The following is a 27,486-nucleotide window of genomic DNA, read 5'->3' as shown; positions in this document are numbered from 1 at the left end:
GCTGGAGCTTCTTGTGTGGCAGCCGTCGGGGCCTAGCGTGCAGCGGAATGCCTTGCATGGCAATGTGGTGGAAAACCCCATGCTGGGTCATGGCGGTGTTGAACCATGGCTCTAGGATGGTGGAGAACTAGCGGAGGATGTCGGCGAACTCATCTCTGGCGGTGGCTACGGCGGTGATTTCAGGGCTGCAGGCGTCTACTGTGTCCAGTTATGTGGAGTGGAACGTTCGGGTGTTGACCAGTCTCTTGCCCTTCATGTCAACCAGCAGACCGTGAGCCCTCAGGAAGTCGGCCCCCAACAGTGCGGTGCCCACGGAGGCTAGGATAAACCTCCAGTGGCAATTCTCCTTCCTGATCTGGATCTGTGCCTTGCAGGTGCCATAGGTCCTGATGGTGGAGCCGTTGGCCGCCTGCAAAGTTGGACCGCAAGATCGGGTGCAAGTCTCTAATGCAGTGGGGGAGGGGGAGGACACTCAGCTCAGCCTGTGTCCACCAGGAATCGGCGGCCGGTGGATCTGTCCGTCACATGAAGGAGGCTGTTCGTGCGGCCAGCTGTCCTAGCCATTAACGGCGGCTGGCCTGGTCATTACCCTGAAACCTGCAGTGTTGGTGGCACTTATGGGCTTAAGTTCCCCAGTGCTGGTGGTAGAAACACCAGGACATCTGACCCTCTTCTGGCTTGGTCTTGGGGGCGGGGGGCAGGCTGCTAGTTCCCAGACATGCCACCAAGTTGAGGGCTGCCTAGTTTTCCCTCTTCGTGAGCCAGAGAGCATCCGCACGGGCTGCTGTCTTTCTCGGGTCTGAGAAGTCCTCATCTGTAAGGTGCAGCCAAATGTCCTCCGGCATTTGCTTCAGAAATATTTGGCGGAAGAGAAAACGTGGCTTGTGGTCTTCCACCAGGGCCAGCATCTCGTCTATCAGCGCCGAAGGACTACGGTCCCCATGCCCATCAAGCTGTAGGAGCCTGGAAGCCCGTTGCTGGGGTGGGAGGGGGGTGAGCCCAAATGTTCCCAGCAGCAAATCTTTAAGGGCGATGTACTTGCCTGTAGCCGGGGAGTGATGGATAATGTCGTCCACCCTCACCGCCATATCTAAGTCCAGAGCGCTCACAACGTGGTAAAACGTCATGGCGTCTGCGGAGATATTGCGGAGTTGAAACTGCGCTTCCGCCTGCCTGAACCACGTTCTCGGTCAGTTGGTCCAAAAGGGGTGAAGCTTGATGGAGATAGCGTTAAGCTCTGCCGAATCCATGGTTTTTTCTTGAGTCCAGAAAGGCATGTGGGCTCGTTGGGGTCACCACTGTGGCGGTGTGAGCAGTGAAAGAGACACAGCCACCACGTTGAGGATCATTAATGACTGCTTTTATTTGAATTTGGCGCATGCCCCTTTAAGGACAGCGCTGGCTCAGTCACCCTGTGCGTGATGACATCATAAAAGCTGCCTGGGGCGTGCGCCACGTGGGAGATTAGACCGGGGAAGAAAACCCCGACGGTGCCATCTTCCCAGGGATGCCCTGCCACGTGGCGTCACAAGCGGGGCCAGTTTGCCGAGTTCACCGCCATAATACTATGATTTATGAAGGCCAGCATACCCTATGCCTTCTTAACCACCCTGTCTACATGGGAATCCACCTTCAGTGAACTCTGTACCATAACCCCCCAAGTCCCTCTGCTCCTCTACGTGCCTCAATGTCCTCCCCTTTACTGCTATGTCCTATTCTGGTTATTTTTACCAAAAAGCAGCACCTCGCACTTGTCTACATTAAATTCCATCTGCCATGTTTCAGCCCACTCTTCCAAACAAACCAAATCCTTCTGTAATCCAAGAAAACCTTCCTTACTATTCATCACTCCCCCTATTTTCGTATAGTTTGCATATTTGCTTACCCAGTTAACCACACCCTTCTCTAAATCATTAATATAAATGATACACAACAGGGGACCCAGCACCGATCCCTGAGGCACCCTGTTTGTCACAGTCTTCAATCCTGACCGAGAGTTGTCCACCATGACTCTCTTCTGTCTGAACCTATCCCACTATTTATCCCTAGTGATTGAACCTTCCTTATTAACCTTCCATGCGGAACCTTATCAAAAGCCTTACTAAAATCCAAATAGATCACGTCAACCACCCTACCTTCATCCGCTTTTTTTGTCACCTCCTTAAAAATCTCAACAAGGTTCGTCAAACATGACTTTCCCTTTACAAACCAAGCTGGGTGCCCCTAATCAATCCCTACCTATCCAGATATTTGTCCATACTATCTCAGAGAATACCCTCCATAACTTTCCCCACCACCAGTCAAACTTACTGGCTGATAATTACTTGGCTTCACCTTATGCCTTTTTTTAAACAAATGAACTACATTTGCAACCCTCCAATCCCCCACTATTTGCTCCCTGACCTCCCTTAATGTCCTGGGAAAAATCCCATCAGGACCAGGAGACTTATTCATCTTTATTGACCCTAGAAGCTCCAAAACCCTCTCTTTACTAATCCCCATCCACTCCATAACTAAGCCCTTTGCCTCACTTATCTCACATAGCCCAATGTCCCTTTCCCTCGTGAATACTGACGAGAAAAAATTGTTCAATATCTCTCCCATCTCATATGGTTCCTTATATACTTCATCGGTCCTGTCATCTAGTGGACCTACTCTATCCTTAACCCTCCTTTACTGTTCACGTATCTTTAAAAACCCTTACGATACACTTTCACCTTATTAGCTATGGACACCTCATACCTTCCTTTTGCATTTCTAATTTCCCTCTTAAGGTTCTTCCTGCAATCTAAGTAACGATCATACATTTCCTCAATCCCCTGTTTGTCCCAAACCAACTTCATAATTTTTCTAGAAAACCACGGCTCCCTTGAACTTTTGGTCTTGCCTTTCGGCTGGACTGGAACATAAAGATCCTGTACTCTCAAAATCTCACCCTTAAATGCCCTCCAATTTTCCTCTACATTCTTTCCGGCAAAAATATCAGACCATACAACTCTCTGCAAATCCATTCTCATTTCTTCAAATCTGGCCTTCCCCTACTCGAAGACCTTCGACTTCTGACCCAACTTTTCCCTTTCCATAATTAAGCTAAAGCTAATGGACCCATGATCACTGGATCCGAAGTTCTCCCCAACGCTCACCTCCATCACCTGCCCTATTTCGTTCCCAAACAACAGATCTAACACTGCTCCCCCTCTAGTTGGTGTCTCACCATATTGCTGCAAAAAGCAGTCCTGAACACATTGTATAAATAATAAGCCATCCTGCCCACTCATTGACCGTTTCCCAATCTATGTTTTGAAAATTGAAATCCCCAACTAATACCACCCTATTCCTACTGCACACCTCAGGTTGCAGCCGGATCTCCTTTCCTGCTTCTGACTTCAACTCAAAAGGATTCAGTAGATAATCCCTTCACAACATCCATCCGTCCTTTCCAGTTTCCACACTATCCATGAAGAGCATGGGCACTCCTCCACCCCACCCTTCCCCCCTATACCTCCCTCCTGATCCCTTTTGAAACCTGCAATGCATCCCAGATACCCACAACTCTGTAAAACAAAGATACTCCTGACATCTCACCTAAACCTTCCCCCCCTCATCTTGTAAAATTGGATCATTTATGGATACGAATCCCTCTGTTCTTCCACAGTATTACGAATCCTGCCATTAACCCTGTACCCCGCCTTCAAGCTTGACCTTCCAAAATGAATCACTTCACAAGACAAAGGAACAGAAGTAGGCCACTAGGCCCATCGAGTCTGTTCCGTAAATCTACACAGCTACTCTACACTAGTTCCAATTTACGGCCTTTCCCCATAATCCCTTGATGCCCTCACTAATGAGATACTTGTCTATTGCTTGTTTAAATACTCCCAGTGATCTGGCTCCCACTGCTGCATACAGCAGTGAGTTCCACAGATCCACGACCCTCTGGCTAAAGAAGTTCTTCCTAATCTCTGTTTTAAATAGATAACCTCTCATTTTCAGACTATGACCCCTTGTCTTCAATTCACCCACCAAGGGAAACATCTTACCTGCATCCACCCTATTTAAACCTTTCAAAATACCTCCATGAGATCTCCTCTCATTCTCCTATACTCCAATTAATACAGCCCAAGAGCTTCCAACTGCTCTTCGCATGTTAGCCCTTGCATTCTGGGAATCATCCTAGTAAATCTCCTCTGCACCCTCTCTAACATCACATCCTTTCTCAGATAGGGAGCCCAAAACTGGACACAGTACTCCAAATGGGGTCTCACCAGTGTCCCATAGAGCCTCATCAACACCTCTTTACTCTTGTACATTATTCCTCTTGAAATGAAAGCCAACATAGCATTCGCTTTCTTCACTACCAATTTCACCTGGTCATTAACTTTTAGCTTTCCCTGCATGAGGACGCCCAGGTCCCTTTGCACTTCCAAGGTCTGAATCACCCCATCCAAATAGTATTCTGTCTCTTTGTTTCCGCTGCCAAAATGTACAACTGTACATTTCTCTACGTTAAATCTCATCTGTCATAATTTTGCCCAGTCTCCTAATCTGTCTATATCCTTCTGCTAATTAATGGTTTCTTCAACACTTCCTACTCCACTACCTATCTTGGTGTCATCCGCAAATTTGGCCACAGAACCATTGATACCATAATCCAAATCAATAATATAAATTGTAAACAGCAGTGGCCCCAAGACCGACCACTAGTTACAGGCAGCCATTCAGAACGGGAACCCTTAATTTTAACCCTTTGCCTTTCCAAAATGTAGCACCTCACATTTATCTGTATTAAATTCCATCAGCCATTTCTCAGCCCACACCTCCAGCCTTCCTAAATCACCTTTTAATCTACGGTAATCTATCTCACTGTCCACAACACCACCAATCTTTGTGTCATCCGCAAACTTGCTTATCCAATTCTCTACCCCTACATCCAGATCGCTAATATATATATAACAAATAATAGTGGACCCAGGACTGAACCCTGAGGAACTCCACTAGTCACCGGCCTCCAATTGGACAAACAATTTTCTACCACTACTCTCTAATACCTTCCATCCAACCATTTCACTACCTCCTTATTTATACCTAATGCCTCCACCTTTTTTCCTAACCTCCTGTGGGGAATTTTGTCAAAAGCTTTACTAAAGTCCAAATAGACAACATCCACAGCTTTCCCTTCATCAACCTTTTTTGTAACCCCCTTGATGAACTCAATCAGGTTTGTCAAGCATGATCTACCCCTGACAAAACCATGCTAATTACTCCCTATCAATCCCTGTACCTCCAAAAATTTGTAAATAGCATCCCTCAGAACACTTTCCATCAACTTGCCCACCACAGACGTCAGACTTACAGGCCTATAATTCCCAGGTTTGCATTTGGTCCCTTTCTTAAACAGAGGAACCACATGTGCCACCCTCCAATCCTTTGGTACCACCCCCGTGGCCAGTGACATCCTAAATATCTCTGTTAATGGCCCCACTAACTGTCCACTAGCCTCCCTGAATGTCCTAGGGAATATTTTGTCCGGTCCGGGAGATTTATCCACCTTTATCTTTTTTAACACAGCCATCACTACCTCCTCGGTTATCCTTATATGCTTCATGACCTCCCCACTATTTTTATTTACTTCAACTGGTTCAACATTTTTTTCCCTAGTGAATACCGAGGCAAAGAAATCATTCAAAATTTTCCCCATTTCCTCTGTCTTCTCACTCTGCCTACCCTCGCTATCTACAAGGGGTCCAATTTTATCTCTCACTAATCTTTTACTTTTAATGTACTTATAGAAACCCTTTGGATTTATTTTTACTCTGTCAGCCAAAGCCTCTTCATGCCTTTTTTTGGCCTTTCTAATTTCTTTCTTAAGATTCCTTCTACACTCCTTGTAGTCCTCCTTCAACTTCTCAGCTCCCTGCTCTTTATACCTCTTGTACACCTCCCTTTTTCTCCTAACCAAATTTCTAATATTCCTCGAAAACCAAGCCTCCCTATGACTTCCAGCCTTTCCTTTGATCCAGACTGGGACATAACTACTCTGTACCCTCAAAATTTCTTTTTTGAATATCCTCCATTTTTCATTAACATCCTTACCTGAAAATATCCTGTCCCACTCAATACTCCCCAAATCCCTTCTTATTCCTTCAAAATTTGCTCTTTTCCAATCCAGAACCTCAACTTTAGGCCTCTCCTTGCTCTTCCTCAAAACTACCCTAAAACTAACAGAATTATGATCACTTTAAAACTACCCTAAAACTAACAGAATTATGATCACTTTAAAACTACCCTAAAACTAACAGAATTATGATAAATATGCGGCACCTTATCGAAAGCCTTTTGAAAATCTAAAAAGACAACATCCACAGCCTCTCCTTTATCTATCCTACTTGAGATTTCTTCAAATAACTCTAATAGGTTAGTCAGGCAGGATCTACCCTTTAATAAACCATGCTGACTTGGACCGATCCTGTCATGCATCTCTAGGTATTTCATCACCTCATCCTTGAGGATCGCCTCTAATATCTTCCCAACCACCGATGTCAGACTAATCTGCCTATAGTTTCCTTTTTTTCTGTCTCCCACCTTTCTTAAGCAGTGGAACCACATTTGCAACCTTCCCGTCCTCTGAAATCTCTCCAGTCTATCGATTTCTGGAAGATCATCGCCAGTGGATCTACAATTACCAAAGCCACCTTTTTCAAAACCCATGGATACACTTTATCTGGCCCAGGATATTTATCAATCTTTAATCCATTTAGTTTGCCTTGCACAAGTTCTCTAGTAAACCTAACCGAATCTAACTCTACTCCATGGAGCCTCTGCATGTCCGGGATATTACTAATGTCTTCCACGGTGAAGACAGATGTAAAATATTAATTAAGTTCTTCTGCCATCTCTTTCTAACCCATTACAATTTCCCCAGCATCATTTTCTATCGGTCCTATGCCAACACGAGTCTTTCTTTTATTCCTTATATATTTGAAAAAACTCTTAGTATTGTTTTTAATATTGTTAGCTAATCTCCTTTCATAGTCATCTTTTCTTTCTGAATGACATTTTTTGTCTCTTTCTGTAATTGTCGAAAGGAATCTCAGTCCTCTGATTTCCCACTAATTTTAGCTTCCTTGTATCCCCTCTCCTTTGGTTTTCTTAGCCCTCACCTCTTTTTTTAGCCACAATGGTACCATCTTTCCTTGGACAAATTTCTTTTTCTTTGGAATATATCTATCCTGCATGCCTTTTATTACTTGCAAAAATATCTTCCAGTCCTATCTGATCTTCCAATTAGTTTGCTTTCCCAATTTACTTGTGCCAGTTCCTTTCTCATACCACTGTAATTTCCTTTATTCATCTGAAAAATTGATACATCCGATAATTTTTTTTCCTTTTCAAATTTTAAATTAAATTCAACCACTTTATGATCGCTGCTTCTTAGAGGTTCCATGACCTTTAACTCCCTAACAACCTCGGGTTCATTGGACATGACCCAATCCAGAACTGCAGATCCCCTGGTGGGCTTCTCAACAAGCTGTTCAAAAAAGCTATTTCTTAGGTTTTCTACAAACTCTCTCTCCTGGCTTCCAGAATTTTCCTCTTTCCCAATCTCCTGTCATGTTAAAATCCCCCGTAATTATTTTGATATTATCCCTGTGACACGCCCTCTATATTTCCTGCTGTTTCTCATTATCCACTTCCCGGCTACTGTTTGGGGGCCTGTATATAACTGCTAATATGGTCTTTTTACCCTTGACATTTCTTAATTCAACCCGTAATGATTCTACCTCTTTTGACCCTATGTCCCTTCTTTCTATTGATTTAATGTAATTTTTTTAATCATCTGAACCACCCCTCCTCCTCTACCCACCTGCCTATCTTTCCTATAGACTATGGATATTGAGCACCCCTCATTGAGCCATGTTTCAGTAATAGCTACAATATCATCCTTTTTCAGTTGAATCTGAGCAACCAGGTCATCCTGATATCAAAATTGTTATTGAAGAACTCCCTTGCAGCTCTCCTCCCTTTCTTCCCTTTTTATTCACCCAGCCCTGCCCTTGCTTGCCCTTTTCCCCTCCCACTTCTCCACCTATTACCAACCCCCACTCTTTTGTTCAGACACTTGCTGACATTTTCCCATACGTTGTTGAAGGGCTCAAACCCAAAACGATGGTTCTGTATTTTTAACGTTACTATATGAAGGACCCACTGTTTGACCTGCTGAGTTTCTCCAGCATCGTGTTTTTACTTCAACCACAGTGTCTGCAAATTTTTGTGCTTTACTCCAGGCAAAATACTACTAACTTCTGCTTTCTGCAAGCAAGCCAATTCTGTATCCATACTGCCACGGTTTCGTGGATCCCATGCTCCGTGACTTTCTGAATAAGTCTACCTGGGGGACCTTGCACCACATCTACCACCCTCCCTTCATCAATTTCTATGACCTCTTCAAAAAAGCCAATTAAGCTCGTGATGCACAACCTACCCCCTCACAAAACCATGTTGCATAAATCTTCAATCTCAATGCATTGAAGATCGAGCACTGTATCTTTCTTCAACTCAACATACTCCAGCACATAAGCCTGTTTGAAAATGGCCAAGGTCCCCATGAACACTGAAACAAAGTATTCATTCAGGAACTCCCCTATCTCTTCCTCCAGACTCATGTTGCCGCCATTATTCTTAAGCACCCCTACCTGAACTCCAGACATCTTGTTCATTTTTCCTCAATCCAACTTGCCAAGGCCTTTTTGTGCCCGATTCTAGTTCTCCTAAGTCCTTAAGTTCTTTTAATTAAGTTAATTTTCACGAGCCCTTCCTGACTTTTACTTGCTAAACCTTATATGTGCTTCCTTCTTCCTCTTCACTAGCTGTCTCACCTCTGTCAATCACGGTTCCCTTATCCTACCATCTTTTCCCGTGGGATAAACCTTACTAGAATCCCACGCAAGTGGTCCCTAAACATCCTCCAATTATGTCTGTGTTTTTGCTGGAGAACATCGGCTCCAATTTACTCTCCTCAGTTCCTGCCTAATCCTATTGTAATTAGCCCTTACCCAAGTAGACTCTTGTCTATTTTGTCTACTCCTATCCTTGTTCCTAGCTCTGCTAAGACCAGGGAGTTGCAGTCACTGTCACCGAATTGCTCCCCCACTGAGAGGTCTGTCACCTGACCAAGTTCTTTACCCAGTATGGCCTCTCCACCCTTTGCCTGGTCCACATTCTGCGGCACGAAAGAGCCTTGTGTACACATCTTCCCCATCTATCCGCCGGGGAGCCTTGCTCTGCCTGCTCCCTCTCTCCCTCCTGACTGTAACCCAACTATCCTCTTCCTGTCTCCTCAGTGTAACAGATCTGCAAAGCTCCAGATCATCACTGAAAAGGAATGATGCACTAACAGCAAATATTATTTCTAATATTATGTAACAATTTAGACCAAAACACAAAGAAAGAAAATTGATTCTCCTCTTCACCACTTCTCCCCCCCAGGTCTCGCCAGCCTGGACTTCTCTCCGCGGCTGCCACTGCTCCAAGCAGGCTTCGCTGGGGCTCTCCAAGCCTGCGATCCTCGTCGGGCCTCTTCGGCCTGGTAATTCCCCAATCCTCTTACTCCTCGTGTGATCAGAACCCTCTCCCTCATCGAAATTGCCTCTGCTCACTCCTCCCACTCTCTGTACGCAGGCCCCTCGCCGGGCCTTCCAGGAACTCCCACTTCGACTCCAAATCTCAAAGCCCAATTATGAACCCAGTGGACAGAGATGCAAGTCCAATCAAGCAGAATACTGCCCACTCCTGACAAGTAACAGAAATCCAGGTGAACAAAGTAATTTACGCCTCGGCATAAGAAGGCAAGATGAAGTGGCTGCATTCATCATTCATTCAGTTACAGTCTCGCTCTTCTCTGCCCAAAAGAGTCCAGTTTTTGATAGTGACCCACTTCAATTCCAATCATTTATGAAAAATATTAAAATTGAGACCCAAAGCTAGTTGGATTGTCTATGTTATTTGGATAAATTGACGAGTGGACAGGCGCATTAACTTGTAATCAAGTTGCCATCAAATGACCCCGAATGAAGGATTTGAAAAGGCCAAGTCAGAATCAGGATCAGGATTTATTGTCATGAACAAGTCATGAAATTCACTGTTTACTAAAGTTTTTACTAAAGAGGCATTTTGACAACAAGAATAAAATTCCTTCAGTTTATGTACAGAAGGCTCTTTCATGGTCATCAATAAAACCAGGCGACACAAGGCTTTTACAAGCTTAGGACAGGTCGGAGATTGGCCATCTACGAGAGCTTGACATATCTACTAGTATACTAATCATCTTAAATAAATTACCCTACCGGATGTTGAATACCAGAAAAGATGCGATGAGACAGCTACCCTTAAGGACTTGGTGGAGTTCATTGAAGGGCAAGTGGACATTGTCATAGATCCAGTGTAACATAACATAAACATAACATAACAATTACAGCACGGAAACAGGCCATTAGGCCCTTCTAGTCCGCACCGAACCAAACACCCCTCTCTAGTCCCACCTCCCTGCACAATGCCCATAACCCTCCATCTTCTTCTCATCCATATACCTGTCCAACCTTTTCTTAAATAATACAATTGACTCCGCCGCCACTATTTCTCCCGGAAGATCATTCCACACGGCTACCACTCTCTGAGTAAAGAAGTTCCCCCTCATGTTACCTCTAAACCTCTGCCCCTTAATTCTTAACTCATGTCCTCTTGTTTTAATCTTTCCTCCTCTTAACGGAAATAGTCTATCCACATCCACTCTGTCTATCCCTTTCATAATCTTAAATACTTCTATCAAATCCCCTCTCAACCTTCTACGCTCCAAAGAATAAAGACCTAATCTGTCCAATCTCTCCCCTATACTCTAGATGCTTAAACCCAGGTAACATTCTGGTAAACCTTCTCTGCACTCTCTCCACTCTGTTTATATCCTTCCTATAATTAGGCGACCAGAACTGCACACAGAACTCCAAATTAGGCCGCACCAACGCCTTATACAATCTCAACATCACCTCCCAACTCCTATATTCCATGCAATGATTGATAAAGGCCAGCATACTAAAAGCCTTCTTCACCACCCTATTCACGTGAGTTTCTACCTTCAGGGAATGATGTACCGTCACTCCTAAATCTTTCTGCTCTTCTGTATTCCTCAATGCTCTCCCATTTACCACGTATGTCCTGTTCTGATTCTTCTTACCAAAATGAAGCACCTCACACTTATCAGCATTAAATTCCATCTGCCATTTTTCAGCCCACTTTTCTAAGCAGCCCAAATCCCTCTGCAATCCTTGAAAACCTTCTTCATTATCCACTATTCCACCTATCTTAGTATCGTCTGCATATTTACTAATCCAATTTACCACCCCATCATCTAGATCATTAATGTATATAACGAACAACAATGGAAATATCAAAGGCACTCAGACAGGAAGAAGTAGAGTGGTCCAAATCAGATTACAGATTTATTGTCAGAGAACATCACATACAACCCCGAGATTCCTTTTTCCTGCGGGCATGGCAGAATCACCACTAATTGGTAATGCAAAAAATAAACTGTACACAGCATAAACATGTAAACAATCAAAAGAATTGTTAACAGGTAATAAATGTAAACAACTGTGCAATACAGAGAGAACAAAGAAAGAAAAATCAATAAAGTGCACAAGTACGAGTCCTTAAACCAGTCCCTGATATGAGTTTGTTGTTGAGGAGTCTGATGGTGGAGGAGCAGCAACTGTTCCTGGATCTGGTGGTGCGAGTCTTGTGGCCCCTAGACCTCTTTCCTGATGGCAGCAGTGAGAACAGAGCATGTGCTGAGTGGTGTGGGTCTTTGATGATTGCTGCTGCTCTCCGACGGCAGTGTTCCCTGCCAATGTACTCAATAGTGGGGAAGGTTTTGTAATGTCCTGGGCTGTGTCCACTACCTTTTGGAGGGCTTTATGCTCAGTAGTATTGGTGTCCCTGGACCAGACTCAGTTGTATTGGTGTCCCCGGCTACAATGTAGCCGGTCAGCACACTTTTCACCACACGTCTACCAAACCTTCGCAAACTCCCAAGAAAATAGAAGCGCTGTCGTCCTTTCTTCACGTTGCCATTGGTGTGTTGGGTCCAGGAAAGATCCTCCGAGATAGTGACTCCCAAGAACCTAAATGTGCTCACCCTCTCCACCTCTGATCCCCCAATGATCACTGGATTGTAAACCTCTGGTTTTCCTTTCCTGAAGTCAACAATCAACTCCTTAGTTTTGGTGACATTGGTTGTTATTGGACCCGCAACTAAAATTCTAAAAACAAACATTTGCCATCTCTCTGACAGTGCCGGATGAAGAAAATAAGGAAAATGAAAGTTTGCCTATTGTGAAGAAATGTTTTTTCTGCAATGATAAGTATACTTTGGAAAGTGTGCACAGATGGAAGATGAATAGTGGGAAAGTCACTTTTGTGAAGGAAAATGGAGTGTGTTTTGGTCATCTGTGTAAAGGACACATCAGTAAAAACTGCAAAAAGCAACTTAGCTGCAACATACGTAGTCAAAAGCATCCCAAAATGCTACATATCTTCCAAGAAAAGAAGCTGGTGAAAACAATATTGAAGCTTCAGCACTGACAAATTGTCTTCCTAGGACGGGGGGGGGGGGGGGGGGGGGAGGGGTGTAGTACCTAAAAAAGTCAAGGCCAAGAAAGGAAATGCAAAAGTGCATAATTCTGCATTTCTTCACCCAGGAAGCAATACTAAGGGGCTAATGAATAAGCTTAATCTTCAAAGAAGGTGGTCAAAACTTCTATTGATAACTATAGTTCAAGTTCAACCCATTGAAACCATCATTGTTTTGGGTTTCGAGATCACCGGACTGGATAGTAACACATTTTGTGAACTTCCAGGTGAATGCACTCAGAAACCTATGCCTGTGCATGAAGGAAACATCCCACATCAAAATGACATTGAACCGTGGACGCATTGGAAAAATGTCTGTTTACGCAAAAATCAACTCTGAGATAGAGTTGCTGATTGGTTCAGACGTTCCAAATGCTCTGGAACTACTAGATAGGATAAGGAGTGTGGGAGATGAACCTCGCACTGTAAAAACTATGCTTGGTTGAACCATTTGCAGGAAGAAGAGGTTCAAAACCAGTCGACTATAAGTGTCAACAAGATATTGATTGTTAAGCTTGATGAGTGTGGGAGCTGCAGTTCAGGAATGACTTACCTGAGTGCATCAGGGACGACCACTCTCCACCACACATCAACAACTCTGTAGTGGAGAGAGTAGAAGCCACCAAGTTCCTTGGAGTTCACTTAACTAGTGACCTATTGTGGACATTCAACATCTCCTCACTGGTCAGGAAGGTACAACAGCGACTGCACTTCCTGAGAAGACTGAAGTGGACAAGGCTACCGCCACCATCAGGTCAACCTTCTACGGGAGCTGTATCGAGAGCGCCCTGGCCAGTTACATCACTGTGTGGGTACAGTTGCTGCAGAGAAATGGATCAAAGGTCAATCCACAGGACCACAAGAGTGACAGAGAGGATCACCAGAGTCTCCCTCCTCCATCTACATGATCAACCTGGATTGTTGTCTGAAGAGGGTGCCCAAAATCATTGAGAACTCCTTCCACTCCTCACACAGCCACTTTCAGCTGCTCCTGTCAGGGAAGAGATGCACCACCAGGCTGAGGTACAGCTTCTTCCCACGGGCAGTGAGAACGCTGAAACCACTATAGGAACTGCTCACACTGACCCTCCGATACTCTCATATTCACGGAACATTATTTATATAGATACGTATGTATTGTTTGTCTGTGTGCGTGTTACGTGTGGGTCCGTGTCTGTGTGTTTTGCACCGAGGACTAGAGAATATGGTTTCATCGGGTTGTACTTCTGCAATTAGATAATAAAGGATGTGATGGCCAAACCACACCTGCCAATGTGGAGATGCACTACAAGGTCACCACTTTATTTCCTATCCCGTGTGCATTTCAATACAAAATTTTCAGCCTTGTATTTGTTACTTTTTTTTTAATAAAAACATCCCACTGGCTGTAATTTTGCCTGCTCTGCCTGTCCTTCCACACAAATTCCCCACCAGCTGCCCCTACTTGTGTACCATCCACCTCTTCCTCTACTGCTTTACTTTGGCTCCCCCATCCCCTGCCAATCTCATTTAAACTCCCCCACCCCCCAGCAGCATTAGCAAACCTCCCTGCCAGTTGCTTGAGATAGCGTGTTGTGTGATTGGCAAAGTGACTGGGTGGGAGGGGGAGGGGCCTAATTTTAAGCTTTCATTTTTTAACCTATTTATTTTCTGTGATTTTTTTTGCTGGTTGCTTGAATTCTGGATAACGGGGATTTTACTGGATCTTACTGAACTTGTTATTGAGGGACATGGCCACAGGGCGCCCTGCACTAACTGCCTATTCCCTTTCCCTCTTGTCTGTCACCCAGCTACCTCCCTCCTGCTTCCTCCGTATGATAGGATCCCTGCACCTCCTATCACCCCCTCAGCCTCTCAAATGATCCGGACTTCATCCAGCTCCAACTCCAATTCCATAATACAGTCTGTCACGAGCTGCAGCTGGATGCACTTCTCGCTAATAAAGTCATCAGGGATACTGCGAGCTTCCCTGATGACCCACATTACTATCTACCCAATCTATGCTTTCAATTCGACACACCACATCTGCCTCCTCGAAAGCTGAGTGCATACCATTAAAAACAATCAGTTCAACAAAATACAATTACCTTTTCAACTTCAACAGCATCTTCAGCTTGGATCTAAGAAATAAATCACATGAAAAGTGGACAGTAAATAAAACAGCAAATAACCAGTGCCTGAACAAAGACAGGGTGCTGAGCAGCCCAGAGTGATCAGCCAAGATCTGTAAATACCATATGATGAATTGAACGCAAGCTTAGACAGATAAGTGCAGTGGCTGGTGATTCAATAATTCTGTGATCAGATTGAAGGCTTCTGTGAAGAAGACCGAGACTACCAGAGGGCATGTTGCCTCCCAGCTGCCAGGGTCAGGGATGCCTCTGATCGGGTCCACGATATTCTCAAACAGGAGGATGTGCAGCCAGATGTCATAGACTGCGCTGGTACCAATGACAGATTGGAGAATGGATGAGGTCCTGAAGAGGGAATATGGGGAGTTAGGAAGGAAGTTGAAAAGCAGGACCACAAGGGTGGTAATCTCGTGATTTCAGCCTGTACCACATGCCAGAGAGGGTAGGTTTATGGTAGATGAATGCGAGGCTGAAGGGGTTTAGAATGGTAGATCATTGGGATCTTTTCTGGGGAAGGTCTGACATGTACAAAAAGGAGGGGCTGCACCCGAATTGGAGGGGGATCAATATCCCAATGGGCAGGTTTGCTAGAGCAGTTGGGGAGATTTAAACGAGTTTGGCAGGGGGGTAGGAACCATTATGTGAGGGCAGAGAATAGGGCATGAAGTGGAAAAGATGATGAAATTTTATGGGTATATGAGGGAAAAGTGAAGTTAGTTAGAGGGGATGAAATGTGTCTATTTCAATGCTAGGAGCATTAGGAATAAAAGGGATGAATTTAGAGCCTGAATCAGTACATGGAACTACGATGTTGTGGCTGTTACAGAGACTTGGCTGATGCAGGAATCAGGGTTTAGGGGTTTTAAAAGGAAAAGGATGGGAGGTAGAAGGGGGAGGGGGTGGGGGAGTAGCACTACTGGTCAGGGATTGAATCACTTCTATTGAAAAGCAAGTGCCACAGAGTCAGTCAGAAACAGGGAGACATTACTGTATTAGGAGTTGTCTATGGGCCCCCAAAATGCCTTCGGGACACTGAGGACAGATCAGTGAGCAAATTTTGGAATGGTGCAGAGAGAACATCTACTTCCCTAATATTGACTGGCACCTCCTGACTGCAAGAGGAATGGATGGGGCTGAATTTCTCTGGTCTGTCCAAGGATTCCTGACAATATGTGGACCAGCTGATAAGAGAGGCCATAATTGGATTTAGTACTGGGTAATGAACTTGGACCTCTTGGTGGGGGAGAATTTTGAAGAGAGTGCCTACATCTCCCTGAACTTTAGCATAGCTATGGACAAGGATAGGAATAGACAAAATGGTGTGTTTAATTGGGGAAGGGCTAATTATGATGGCATTAGTCTCTCGGGGAAAAGCAAAGAACTGTGGAGGATATTTAGGGGCCACGTGCAGGGTTCTGAATAGGTTTGCTCCGCTGAGACATGGAAAAAATGGTAAGAAAAGGGAACCATGATTGACAAAAGAGGCGAGACAGCTAGTTGGGGAGAAGGAAGTTTACACAAGATTTAGGAAGCAGATGATAGGAAGGGCTCATGAGAATTTTATGGTAGCTTGTAAGGAACTTCATAAAGATCTTAGGAGAGCTTGAAGGGGGCATGAGAAGGCCTTGGCATGTAGGATTGAGGAATCCTCTAAGGTGTTCTATGCATATGTGAAGAACAGAAGAATGACAAGAGTGAATGTAGAGGTGCATAAGGATAAAGGAGGCAACGTGTCTGGAGGCGGAGGAGGTTGGGGAGGACCTAAATGAATACTTTGCTTCAGTATTCACAAGAGAAAAAGATGAGGTCAGAACAGAACCAGCACTTGTGTTGGAGCACATTGAGATTAGGAAAGAAGTAGTTCTAGATCTTTGTGTCCTTCTTGGCAACAGAGGAGGTACCAGAGGATTGGAGAACGGCAAATGTGGCCCCCTTGTTTAAAAAAGGTAATAGGAAGAATCCTAGAAATTCTAGACCAGTGAGTCTTAAGTCAGGGGTGTGTAAACTAATGGAGAGGATTCTTAAGGATAGGATCTATGAGCATTTGGAGAAGTACAATCTGCTCAAGGATAGTCAGCAGGGCTTTGTGAAGGGAAGGTCGTGCCTCACGATTCTAATTGTTTTTTGATGGGACAACAGGAAATTGATGAATGCAGGATGGCATGTGCGGTGTCTACGGATTTGATTAAAGCATTAGACAAGGCCCCCTTGGGAGACTCATTCGGAAAGTTATGAGGCATGGGATCCTTGGAACCTTGGCTTTGTGGATACAGAATTGGTTTGACTGAAGAAAGAGAGGGTAGTAGTGAAAGGAAAGTATTCTGTCTGGAGGTCAGTGACCAGTGGAGTTCCACAGGCATCTGTTCTGACACCCCTGCTCTTTGAGATTTTTATAAATGACCTGGATGAAGTAGAGGGATGGGTCAAAAAGTTTGCAGATGATACAAAGATTGGAGTTTCATTACCCAGTACTAAATCCAAGAAGGCTTCTCCTCTCATCAGTTAGTGTTGAAAATTGTCATAGGTTACAACAGGATATAGACAGAATGTAGAGTATGGGGAAAAGTGGCAGATGAATTTCAAACTGGATAAGTGTGAGGTGATGCATTTTGGAAGATCAAACTTGAAGGCAGAGTACATGGTTAATGGGAGGATACTCTACAGTGTGGAAGAACAGAGGGTCCTTGGGGTCCAAATGGATATTCTCTCAAGATGGCCACACAGGTTGATAGGATAGCTAAGAAAGCCTATGGTATGCTGGGCTTCATTAGTTGGGGGATGGAAATCAGGAGTTATGAGGTAAAGTTTCAGCTCTATAAATCTCTGGTGAGACCATATTTCTGGAATATTGTGTCGTGTTCTGGTCACCTCATTAGGTGGTGATGTTAGGCAGCTTGAATTTTGTTGGAATCAACATATCCAATGATATGTGCTAGTCCACCCATGTCAATCCAAAGGCCAAGAAGATGCTGGTGCACCTCCACTGCAGAACCCCGAGGAACTCTGGCAAGTCACCACGATTGTTCGTCAACTTCTGGAGGGGCACCATTGAAAGTATCCTATCAGGATGTATCACCACGTGGTGCAGGAACTGCTCTGCCCAAGACCACATGAAACAGCTGATGATTATTAATATGACTCACGCCATTACATATATCGCCCTCTCGTCCATCAACTCCCACTGCCTTGGAAAAGCAGCCAACATGTTTAAAAAAAACCTCATTCAACTCAGTCACACTCCCTTCACCACTCTCGCAATGAGAAGAATTTAGGAGCATGAGATTAAGGTTCAAGGTGAGTTTCTTTGTTGCCACCATCAGACTCCAGAATGAACCCCAACAGTACTCTCATGCAGCCATTGTTCCATATTAACTAATCTTTGAAACTGCACTTTTGTATGGTCACATTTGTTGTACCATGTATGTCTCCTGGACTGCTCACAAAACAACCTCTATCACTTAGAACCATAGAACATTACAGCACAGAAACAGGCCCCCTCAGTCCTTCTAGTCTGTGCAGAACTATTTTTTTTGCCTCGTCCCACTAATCTGCATCCAGTCCAGAGCCCTCCCATAGCTCTCCCATCCATGTCCCTGTCCAAATTTTGCTTAAATGTTAAAATTGCCAAAATGCTAAAAGTTCATCTTAGTACACATGAACTTGACTCAATTCAAAATGTTGACATAAACCTGGAAGAAATTTTGGAAATCCTGTGAATCCAAGAAACAGTGCATACCTGGAGATAGGCAGCATCTCTCAGCTTTGTTTTGTATAATACCCATCGATATCGCAGATCTTCCAGCTTCTTTTTCTCTTCATTTACAATGGCATACTTGATATCCATCAGCTTTTCAAAGATCTTCTGACCATGAGGGACAGCACAATTCAGCTTCTGGAAACAATCATTTCAAAAAAGTTAGTGATCTACAGTTTTACAGCAAACAGTCCCTTGGGCCAACTCTGGTTTTGACCAAGGTGTCTTCCTGAGCCATTAGCCAATATTTGGTTTGCATCTGAACTGGAGGGGGATGAATATCCTTGCGGGAATGTTTGCTAGTACTGCTCCGGTGGGTTTAAACTAGATTTGTGGAGAAGGGGAACCAGAGTGGAGGAGGGAAAAGATGCGAAAATTACATGCACCGTTAGAGTCAACAGGTTGTACATGGTGGAAATGTTCTCAGGTGCATCTATTTCAGTGCAAGCAATTGTAGGAAAGGCAGACAAGCTTAGAGTGTGTGGCACTGTGGCCATTAGTGAAACTTGGTCACAGGAGGGGCAGGACTGGTAGCTCAATATTTCAGCCTCCTGTTGCTTTAGACGTGATAGAACGCGGGCGTTGGGTGGGGGGGGGGGAGAAGGGAATGAAAGAGGGAGGAATGGCATTGCTCATCAGGGAAAATATCACAGCTGTGCTTTGGCAGGACAGACCAGAGGGCTCATCTACTGAGACTATATGCGTGGAGCTGAGGAACAGGAAAGGTATATCCACCCTCATGGGGTTGCATTATAGACCACCAAATAGTCAGCGAGAATTGGAGGAGCAAATCTGTAGAGAGATGGCAGACGCAGGAAACAGAAGGCTGTGATAGGAACGGATTTTAACTTTCCACATATTGACTGGGGCTCCCATCCTGTAAAAGGCCTGGACGGCTTGGAGTTTGTCAAATGTTTTCTTAATCAATATATTGAGGTACCAACTAGAGAGAGGGAACGAGGCAGGACAGGTGACTGAAGTAGATGAAGAGGAACATTTTGGGTCTAGTGATCATAATTTAGACATACAGCACAGTAACAGGCCATTTCGGCCGAAAAGTCCGTGCCACCCAAGTTACATCCTATTAACCAACGCCCTTGTACATTTTGGAACAGTGGGAGGAAACTGAAGCCGCTGGAGAAAACCCACGCAGACACAGAGAGAATATAGAAACTATAGACTGAAAATGGCTTTTGCATGGAATAAACAGAGTTTTTCAAGGAGGTTATCAGGAAAGTTGATGAAGGAAAGTCTGTGGATGATGTCAAGGTCCTGCATGGAAGGTTAGTCAGAAAAGTTCAGACGCTACATGGTGGCGAATTAGATTCAACAATGGCTGGATGGGAGAAGCCAGAGAGTAGTGGTGGATGATTGGTTCAAAGACTGGAGGTCTGTGACCAGTGATGTGCCTCAGGGATCAGTGCTGGGACCATTATTGTTTGTCATCTATATCAATGAGCTGGATGATAATATGGTAAATTGGATCAGTAAGCTTAGAGAAAGACACCAAGAGGTGTTGTGAACAAAAAGGTTTCCAAATCTTGCAGAGAGATCTGGACCAGCTGGAAAATGAGATGAAAAATGGCAGATGGAATTTAATGCAGACAAGTGTAAGGTGTTGCATTTTGGAAGGACAAACCAAGAAGGGACGTACACGGTAAATGGTCAGGCCCGAGGAATGATGTAGAACAGAGAGATCTGGGAGTACAGTTACATAATTCCATAAAAGTGGAGTCACAGGTGGATAGGGTTATAAACAGAGCTTTTGGCAAGTTGGCCTTCATAAATCAAAGTATTGAGTACAGGAGTTGGGATGTTATGGTAAAGTTGTTTAAGACACTGGTGAGGCCAAATTTGGAGGATTGTGTGAAGTTTTGGTTACCCAACTATAGGAAAGATATCAATAAGATAGAAAAAGTGCTGAGAAGATTTACTACAATGTTGCCCGGACTTCAAGAACTGAGTTAGAGGGAAAGGTTCAACAGGTTAAGACTTTATTCCATGGAGCATAGAGGAATGAGGGGAGATTTGATAGAGTTATTTAAAATTATGAGGGGGACAGACAGAGTAAATGTAGGTCAAATTTTTCCACTGAGGGCAGATGGGGAGAAACAGAGGACATGGGTTAAGGATGAAAGGTGAAAAGTTTAGGGGAAACATGAGGGGAACCTTCGCACAGAGAGTGGTGGGGGTGGGTTCAATTTCAACATTTAAGAAGAATATGAGCAGGAACATGGATAGGAGAGGTATGTAGGGCTATGGATGGGGTGCAGGTCAATGGGTCGAGGCAACAAAAAAAATGGTTTGGCACAAACTAGGAGGGCCGAAGAGGCCTGATTCAGTGCCGCAGTATTTTGTGGTTCGATATCCCTCTACACCTGTACTATGTACAGTACGTACCTGTCTCCATCTTTTTAAATGACTTACACCAGCAGCTCATTCCATATGTTCTCCACCCTCTGCATGAAAAATTCTCCCTTGGGTTCCCTTCAAATCTTATCTTAAAGAATAAGACTCCATTCCCTGGAATCCCTTGTTACTTCAGTTCAAACAGAAAGTGTACAGACGTTGTGATTTTAGTGAAATACACAAAATTGTTGAGGAAACTCAGCAGGTCACACAGAATCTGTAGATAAAGGGTAACCAGTAATTTACATCTGAGTCCTTCCTCAAACAGGCAGGTTCCTGAATGAAAAGGTAGTGGAAGAAGAGGTGGGGGAGGGGGGTGAAGGGCCACAGTGAGTACAGGCTCACAAGGTGGGGGCAGGGGCACAGTGAGTACAGGCCCACAAGGTGGGGGCAGGGGCACAGTGAGAACTGGCTCACAAGGTGGAGGGCAGGGGCACAGAGAGTACTGGCTCACAAGGTGGAGGGGAGGGGCACAGTGAGTACTGGCTCACAAGGTGGAGGGGAGGGGCACAGTGAGTACAGGCTAACAAGGTGGGGGGGGGGGGGGGGGGGAGAGATTGTTCCTCCAGCACCACCCAGCCAGATTCCCCACCTCCATCCTGCAATCTGTGGCATCATTTCCAGTGAACATAGATTGGGTTGGAGCTGAAATTGGCAACTCAATCATTAGTGGAGAGAATAGAGTGGTGGGCTCGGTACACCGCCTGGGAGTGCCCCTGTATTAATGGTCAGTGTGGAGGGTGCTGCTGTTCATCTGTATTGATGGGAGTCTGCCAATGAGGAAGTCAAGTGTCCAACTGTAGAGGGATTGGCAGACCTTCATCGATTACAGCTCAGCTCTCAACACCATCAGCCCCTCAGCACAAGGGGTGGGAGGGTTGTTGTGCAATCACTGTATTGGCTGGCCCGGCCCCCGAACCTGTGAGTCCTCCCTCCCTGCAATCCCCATAAAGGTTGTTACACCCAAACCCCTCCTTCAGTACCTGCCTTGGAACCAGGCCAGCAACATGTGAGATGTGCTGATCTCTTAAGGTGATTAAAGCCTATTAATCACAACTCTTTATCTAATGTGGTTGATCGATCGCACTACAATTTAATCGCCATGGACAAGGCAACATGGGCGGATAAACTGGACATCGACCCTTAAGATCCGGAGGCCTCAATCAAATTTGATCAAGAGCTGCACTGCCTCAACGCCTTAATGAGACGCAACATTCAGGTCAGCCACGTGTCTTCCAGGTGATCAAGGACTGCACAACGTACTCGGCCACAACGGAGTTCCTGCATAAACAGTATCTGGCCCTGACAAACGTCATCTACATCCAATTCCTCCTGGGCATTTGTAGACAAGCACCTGGTGAGTCAGTTGACGAGTACATAAGGGTCCTGTGGGAGTTGCGGCAAGCCTGTGACTGTCGAGAAGTCTCTGCTGCTGCCCATCTAGAAGGCCTGATACATGATGCATTTGTAGCTGGATTCAAGTTTGATCACATCAGACAGAGACTCTCAGAAAAGGACGATTGAAACCTGCTAGAAGTAGTCAACCTGGCTAAAGCGCTTGAGACAGAGCAGCTGAAGGCAGTGGTCTTCTCCTCGAGGAACACGGCCAACACATGGGGAGCTCGGGTGCCACCATCTTGGAACGCGAGGTCCTAGGTCATCACCACCGCCATCGAGCACCAGAAGTGCTTCTTCTGCGGACACATGAAGCATCCCCGAAAGAAAGCCTGGCCTGAAATATTACATGGTCTGCCTGCAGGAAGAAGGGACACTATGGGAAGGTATGTAGATCCTAACGTCCATCCAGCAGCGCCGCGTGCAGGCAACAGGCACTACCATCCTGGACCACGCCACTTCCAGCTTCACCTCTGGTGTCACTTCTGGTGGTGGAGAACAGCTCATCAGGGCCATAGGGGCGGCAAACCAGATTGGCACCATTTCTGGCAGCAAGGAGCAGCCCCGCATGTGCAGCATGGGGGCGACCGCCCCAAACCAACTCTCCAGCAGCGACCAGACTTTGGCCTCGATTACCCTGGATCAGGACACACATTTCCCATTCTTTAATCCTCCGGCACCTCCCTCCCCATTGGCCAAGGAGGATGCGAAGATAATTGCCAATGTTCCAGCAATCTCTTACCTCCCTTCCCACAGCAACCTGGGTTTATCTTGTCCGGTCCCGGAACTTACCTCTCTCCTGTCCTCGTTGCATGTCCAAAAACTCCTTTTGTCCGTTGGTTGGTGCTCATCCCCCCCTCCCCCCATTCATTCCCCTTCCCCATTTTTCCCCAGCCTTTAACACAGATACTTAGCTTTTTTGTGTTCATACCTTGAGGAAGGGCTCAGGCCTGAAATGTCAGTAACATTGAGAGACTGGCTGAGTTCCTCCAGCATCTGTATTTTGACACGCCAAGCTGTTTGTCCAGTCTCCCTCCCACAGCCCATGCCCTTTAAACCAGGCAACATCCTGGTGATCCTCTTTTGTACCCTTTCCAAAGCCTTCACATCTTTCCCATTATGGGGCAACCAGAACTGCACAGTGTTCCAAGTGTAGCATAACCAAATTTTATAACCAATGCCCTGCCCAATGAAACCATTCACACCCCATCCTTTCATAAAAACCAACCTGTAATTACGTGGTAATTTTCAATGAGCTTCAGTCCTGAACCCCGCCCCCCAGATCCGTCTGCACAACTGTGCTTAAAAAGCTCCGACCATGAACTGTATACATGCCCTTTACATTTCATCTCCCAATGCCCACTTCATACTTGCAATTTCACTGATCAATATTCTGTTGTATTCTTTGGTAGAAAACCACATCCCAAAGGGCTTGTACAGTTCTATGTTCTATAATAGCTCTCTTTTTTTTTTAAAAAAAAAAATAGCTCTCTACACTCTCCGCAACTCCACCAATCTTAATGTCATCTGCAAACTTACAAATGTTTTTCATCCAAGTCAGATGCTAAATTATAAACAGGGTCTGAACACTGAAACCTCACTGGTCACGGGCCAACAGGTCAAATAGAACCCTTCCAGCACTACTCCATCTTCTCTGAGGCAGACTGTTCCATATCCAAGCTATTGATTAATTTCCATTTGATGAGACTCGTGGCCAATGTAATACAAGATTAATACATGTTCACTCACACAGTCCAGTAAAAAAATGGCCATTCAAAACATGTGAGGCCTCTCTTACCTTTAGACTTTCTTTCCTGTTGTTGCTCAGGGGATTCTTGGCATCCAAAATATGTGTCAATTTCTGATCTTCAGTTTTTAGCCAAGTTTCAAACTTCTTCATCAGGAACTTGCGATTAACGCCATCGTGTTTCCTCATCTATTAGCAATTATCAGAAGGAATAGGAGTACAAGTCACAGAACGATTACAATATCTCGACTGGTTGCACACTGGACCAATCCAGCCAGTCTCACTACTTGCACTCTGTTCAAGGCCCCGCAAATCCTTTCCTTTCAGGTCATTATCCAGCTTCAAGGTCAACTCAATTCCATGATGAGAGATACATTAAAGCGCTAATGAGCAAACTCATCGTTGTCAATGTACATATACATCGAAGTTCCTACTTGCTGAAGCGAACAGGCATATGTTAAAAATCATAATATTAACAGGATGACATTACAAATGACAAGCACATGACGAATTGAAAGACCAACATTCACCATAATCCTCGTGCAAAAACAATGAGGGAATAGTGCAGGCAGTCCATTTGTGGTGTCAGAGCAGTCTGTGATTAGTGTAACAAGGGGAGATTCAATACCATAGCAACTTTTGGGAAGGAACTGCTCTTGAACTAAGAGGTACTGGTCTTCAGGTTTCTGTACCTTCTGCTGAAGGGAGCAGTGAGAAGAGGCTGTGACCAAGGTGATGAGGGTCTTTCACGAGCTGGCCGCCTTCCTGAGGCTGTGCCTCACGTATATGTCGGTAATGGATGGGAGGCTGAAGCCTGTGATGGCCCTGGTATTTTTTGCCATTTTTTGGAGGCTTTGCATTCCTGGGCACTTGAATTCCCAAAGCAGGATATAATATGCCCAGTCTCTGTACTTTCCACAGTACCTCTGAAGAGGTTTAAGAGAGCAACCTACAACATGCCAACATCCTTCAGGCTTCTCAGAAAGTAGAAACATTGAGTATTTTCTGACAGTTACCTCAGTGTCCTAACTCCAGGAAAGGTCCCAGGAACTGGAAGGTTCTGACTATCTCCACCTCAGTCACATCAATGTAAACAAGCACGTGGTCCCTGGCCAAATATCAACAATGAGTTCCCTCGGGTTGTTGACTGGGGGGTGGGGGGGGAGAGATTGTTCCTCCAGCACCACCCAGCCAGATTCTCCACCTCCATCCTGCAATCTGTGGCATCATTTCCAGTGAACATAGATTGGGTTGGAGCTGAAATTGGCGACTCAATCATTAGTGGAGAGAATAGAGTGGTGGGCTCGGTACACCGCCTGGGAGTGCCCCTGTATTAATGGTCAGTGTGGAGGGTGCTGCTGTTCATCTGTATTGATGGGAGTCTGCCAATGAGGAAGTCAAGTGTCCAACTGTAGAGGGATTGGCAGACCTTCATTGATTACAGCTCAGCTCTCAACACCATCAGCCCCTCAGCACTGGTCAGCAAGCTTCAAACGCTGGGCCTCTGCACCTCCCTTTGCAACTTCCTCATCGGGAGACCAGTCAGTGCAGTGCAGTTCAGTCACATTGTCTCCTCCTCACTGACAATCAACACAGGAGCACCTCAAGGATACATGCTTTGCCCTCTGCTCTCTTCACTCTACACCCATGACACAATTCAAATACCATCTATAAATTTCCCAATGACACCGAGGTTGTCAGCAAATCACAGATGGCAATGAGGAAGCGCACAGAAGTGAGATAGATCAGCTGGTTGAGTGGTGTCACAACAACCTGGTACTAAACATGAGCAAAATTAAGGAACTGATTGTGGACCAGGAAGGGAATACAAACTGATCCTCATTGAGGGGATAGCAGTGGAAAGAGTGATGAATTTCAATTGCCTGAGTGTCAACATCTCTGAAGATCTATCCCGGGGCCTTCATGTTGATGCAATCACGAAGAAGGCTTAACGGCGGCATGACTTATTTGAGATTTGATATGTCGCCAAAGACTTGTAAATGTCTACAGGTGGACCGGTGGAGAGCATTCTGACTGGTGGCATCACTGTCTGGTATGGAGGTGTCAATGCACAGGACAGGAACAGGCTACAGAGAGTTGTAAACTTGGCTAGTGCCATCATGGGCATCAGTCTTCACTCCATTAAGGATGTTTACAAGATGTGGTAACTCAAGAAAGCAGCATCTGTCCTCAAAGACCCTCACCACCCAGGCCAGGCCCTCTTCTCACTCCTTCCATCAGGAAGGAGGTACAGGAGTCTGAAGACAAACAACAGTGCATCAGTTTTCTGAATGGACAATGACCCACAGACACGACCTCACATTTCCCCCTCTTTGGCACTAATTTATTCATTTTTAAATAGTGTACTCACAGAAATTGAATTTAAATGTTGGCGCTGCCAGGGCTGTTGCACCAGCAGTGCTGCCACTGGTGTGGACCCGCGGAGAGTAGAGTCACAACACTCCTGCGGGGTCCAACTGCCCAGTCTGGCTGCCATTAATCTGCACAGGCTTTAAAAGGAGCCAAGTGGTTTTATTGAAAAATTCCATGACTGCAAGGTCTGCTCCCAAGATAGCGAGACCTGTAATCGGCAGCAGTCACGATGGGTTACAGACTCCAGGGAAGCAGAGGACTGGCGCGGGACACCACAAAACAAGGAGACCACCTCCCCTTTGAGAAAGAGAAGCAGAGGAGATGACCCACAGGACAGTGACCATGGTGGCGGACCAGTGAGGGTCTCTACAGCTGAAGAACACACAGGTGGTGGGCTGTTGGCGACGGTGGCAACTGCAGTTAAGGACCAGCCTGTGGAAGGCTGGAGACTGGCTAAAGGGATACCAGGTATTGGAACTGGAATACGAGAGGGTGCCAAGGGTGCTGAAGGGTTCCTGACTGTGCCGGAGGTTTGGATCTGGAGCTCAGACTGATGATGGTTTGGACACAGACTCTGTGTGGCTGTGGGGACTGCAGAAGTGCTGGCAATTCCAGATAACTCAGTGACTCTGGGGGAAACTCTCTTGTTTTCCTTCTCTGACTGTAAGAGGCACCTCAGGCAATTTCTGCCAATTGTGAATCTGTCTGCCTTACAGCAGATGAAAACAAATTTCGTTTAACATCACAGACTTCGTTACATGACAATAAATTAAATCCTGAATCTTGAAATGTAATTTATAGCAATTTTACTATAAACACAAAAACAACACATTTTATGACAAACATTCATGACAATAAACTGATTCTAAATCTGAGAAAACCAGATCCCTGGTTTGATCACAATTTTCGATGGTATGATGATGAATGCTAAGCATGGCTCCTACCCTGGTGGGTCTATCCAAAGTGTCACACCTCACACTTAGGTGCATTAA

At 45.2% G+C, this 27,486-nt stretch overlaps 1 protein-coding gene across 7 annotated transcripts in view; it reads right to left on the bottom strand.

Annotated features, from left to right (window-relative positions):
• The window catches only part of syne3 (spectrin repeat containing, nuclear envelope family member 3), a 161,128-nt gene that overhangs the window by 85,635 nt on the left and 48,007 nt on the right, over positions 1-27,486 (bottom strand). For 6 of the 7 annotated variants that reach the window (XM_069912216.1, XM_069912212.1, XM_069912217.1 and 3 more), the window contains 3 exons: positions 24,173-24,310; positions 18,553-18,708; positions 14,772-14,804 (listed from right to left, as the gene is read on the bottom strand). In XM_069912216.1, coding sequence (XP_069768317.1) covers positions 14,772-14,804; positions 18,553-18,708; positions 24,173-24,310 — 327 coding nt within the window. Of the gene's footprint in view, positions 1-12,678; positions 13,506-14,771; positions 14,805-18,552; positions 18,709-24,172; positions 24,311-27,486 lie in introns of those variants that run through there. The other variant, XM_069912215.1, reaches the window with a different exon arrangement.

This window comes from Narcine bancroftii (genome assembly GCF_036971445.1).
Source record: "Narcine bancroftii isolate sNarBan1 chromosome 2 unlocalized genomic scaffold, sNarBan1.hap1 SUPER_2_unloc_2, whole genome shotgun sequence".
NCBI classification, from domain to species: Eukaryota; Metazoa; Chordata; class Chondrichthyes; order Torpediniformes; family Narcinidae; genus Narcine; species Narcine bancroftii.
The sequence above is the reverse complement of the archived record's forward strand: the minus strand, read 5'-3'. Positions and strand labels throughout refer to the sequence as shown.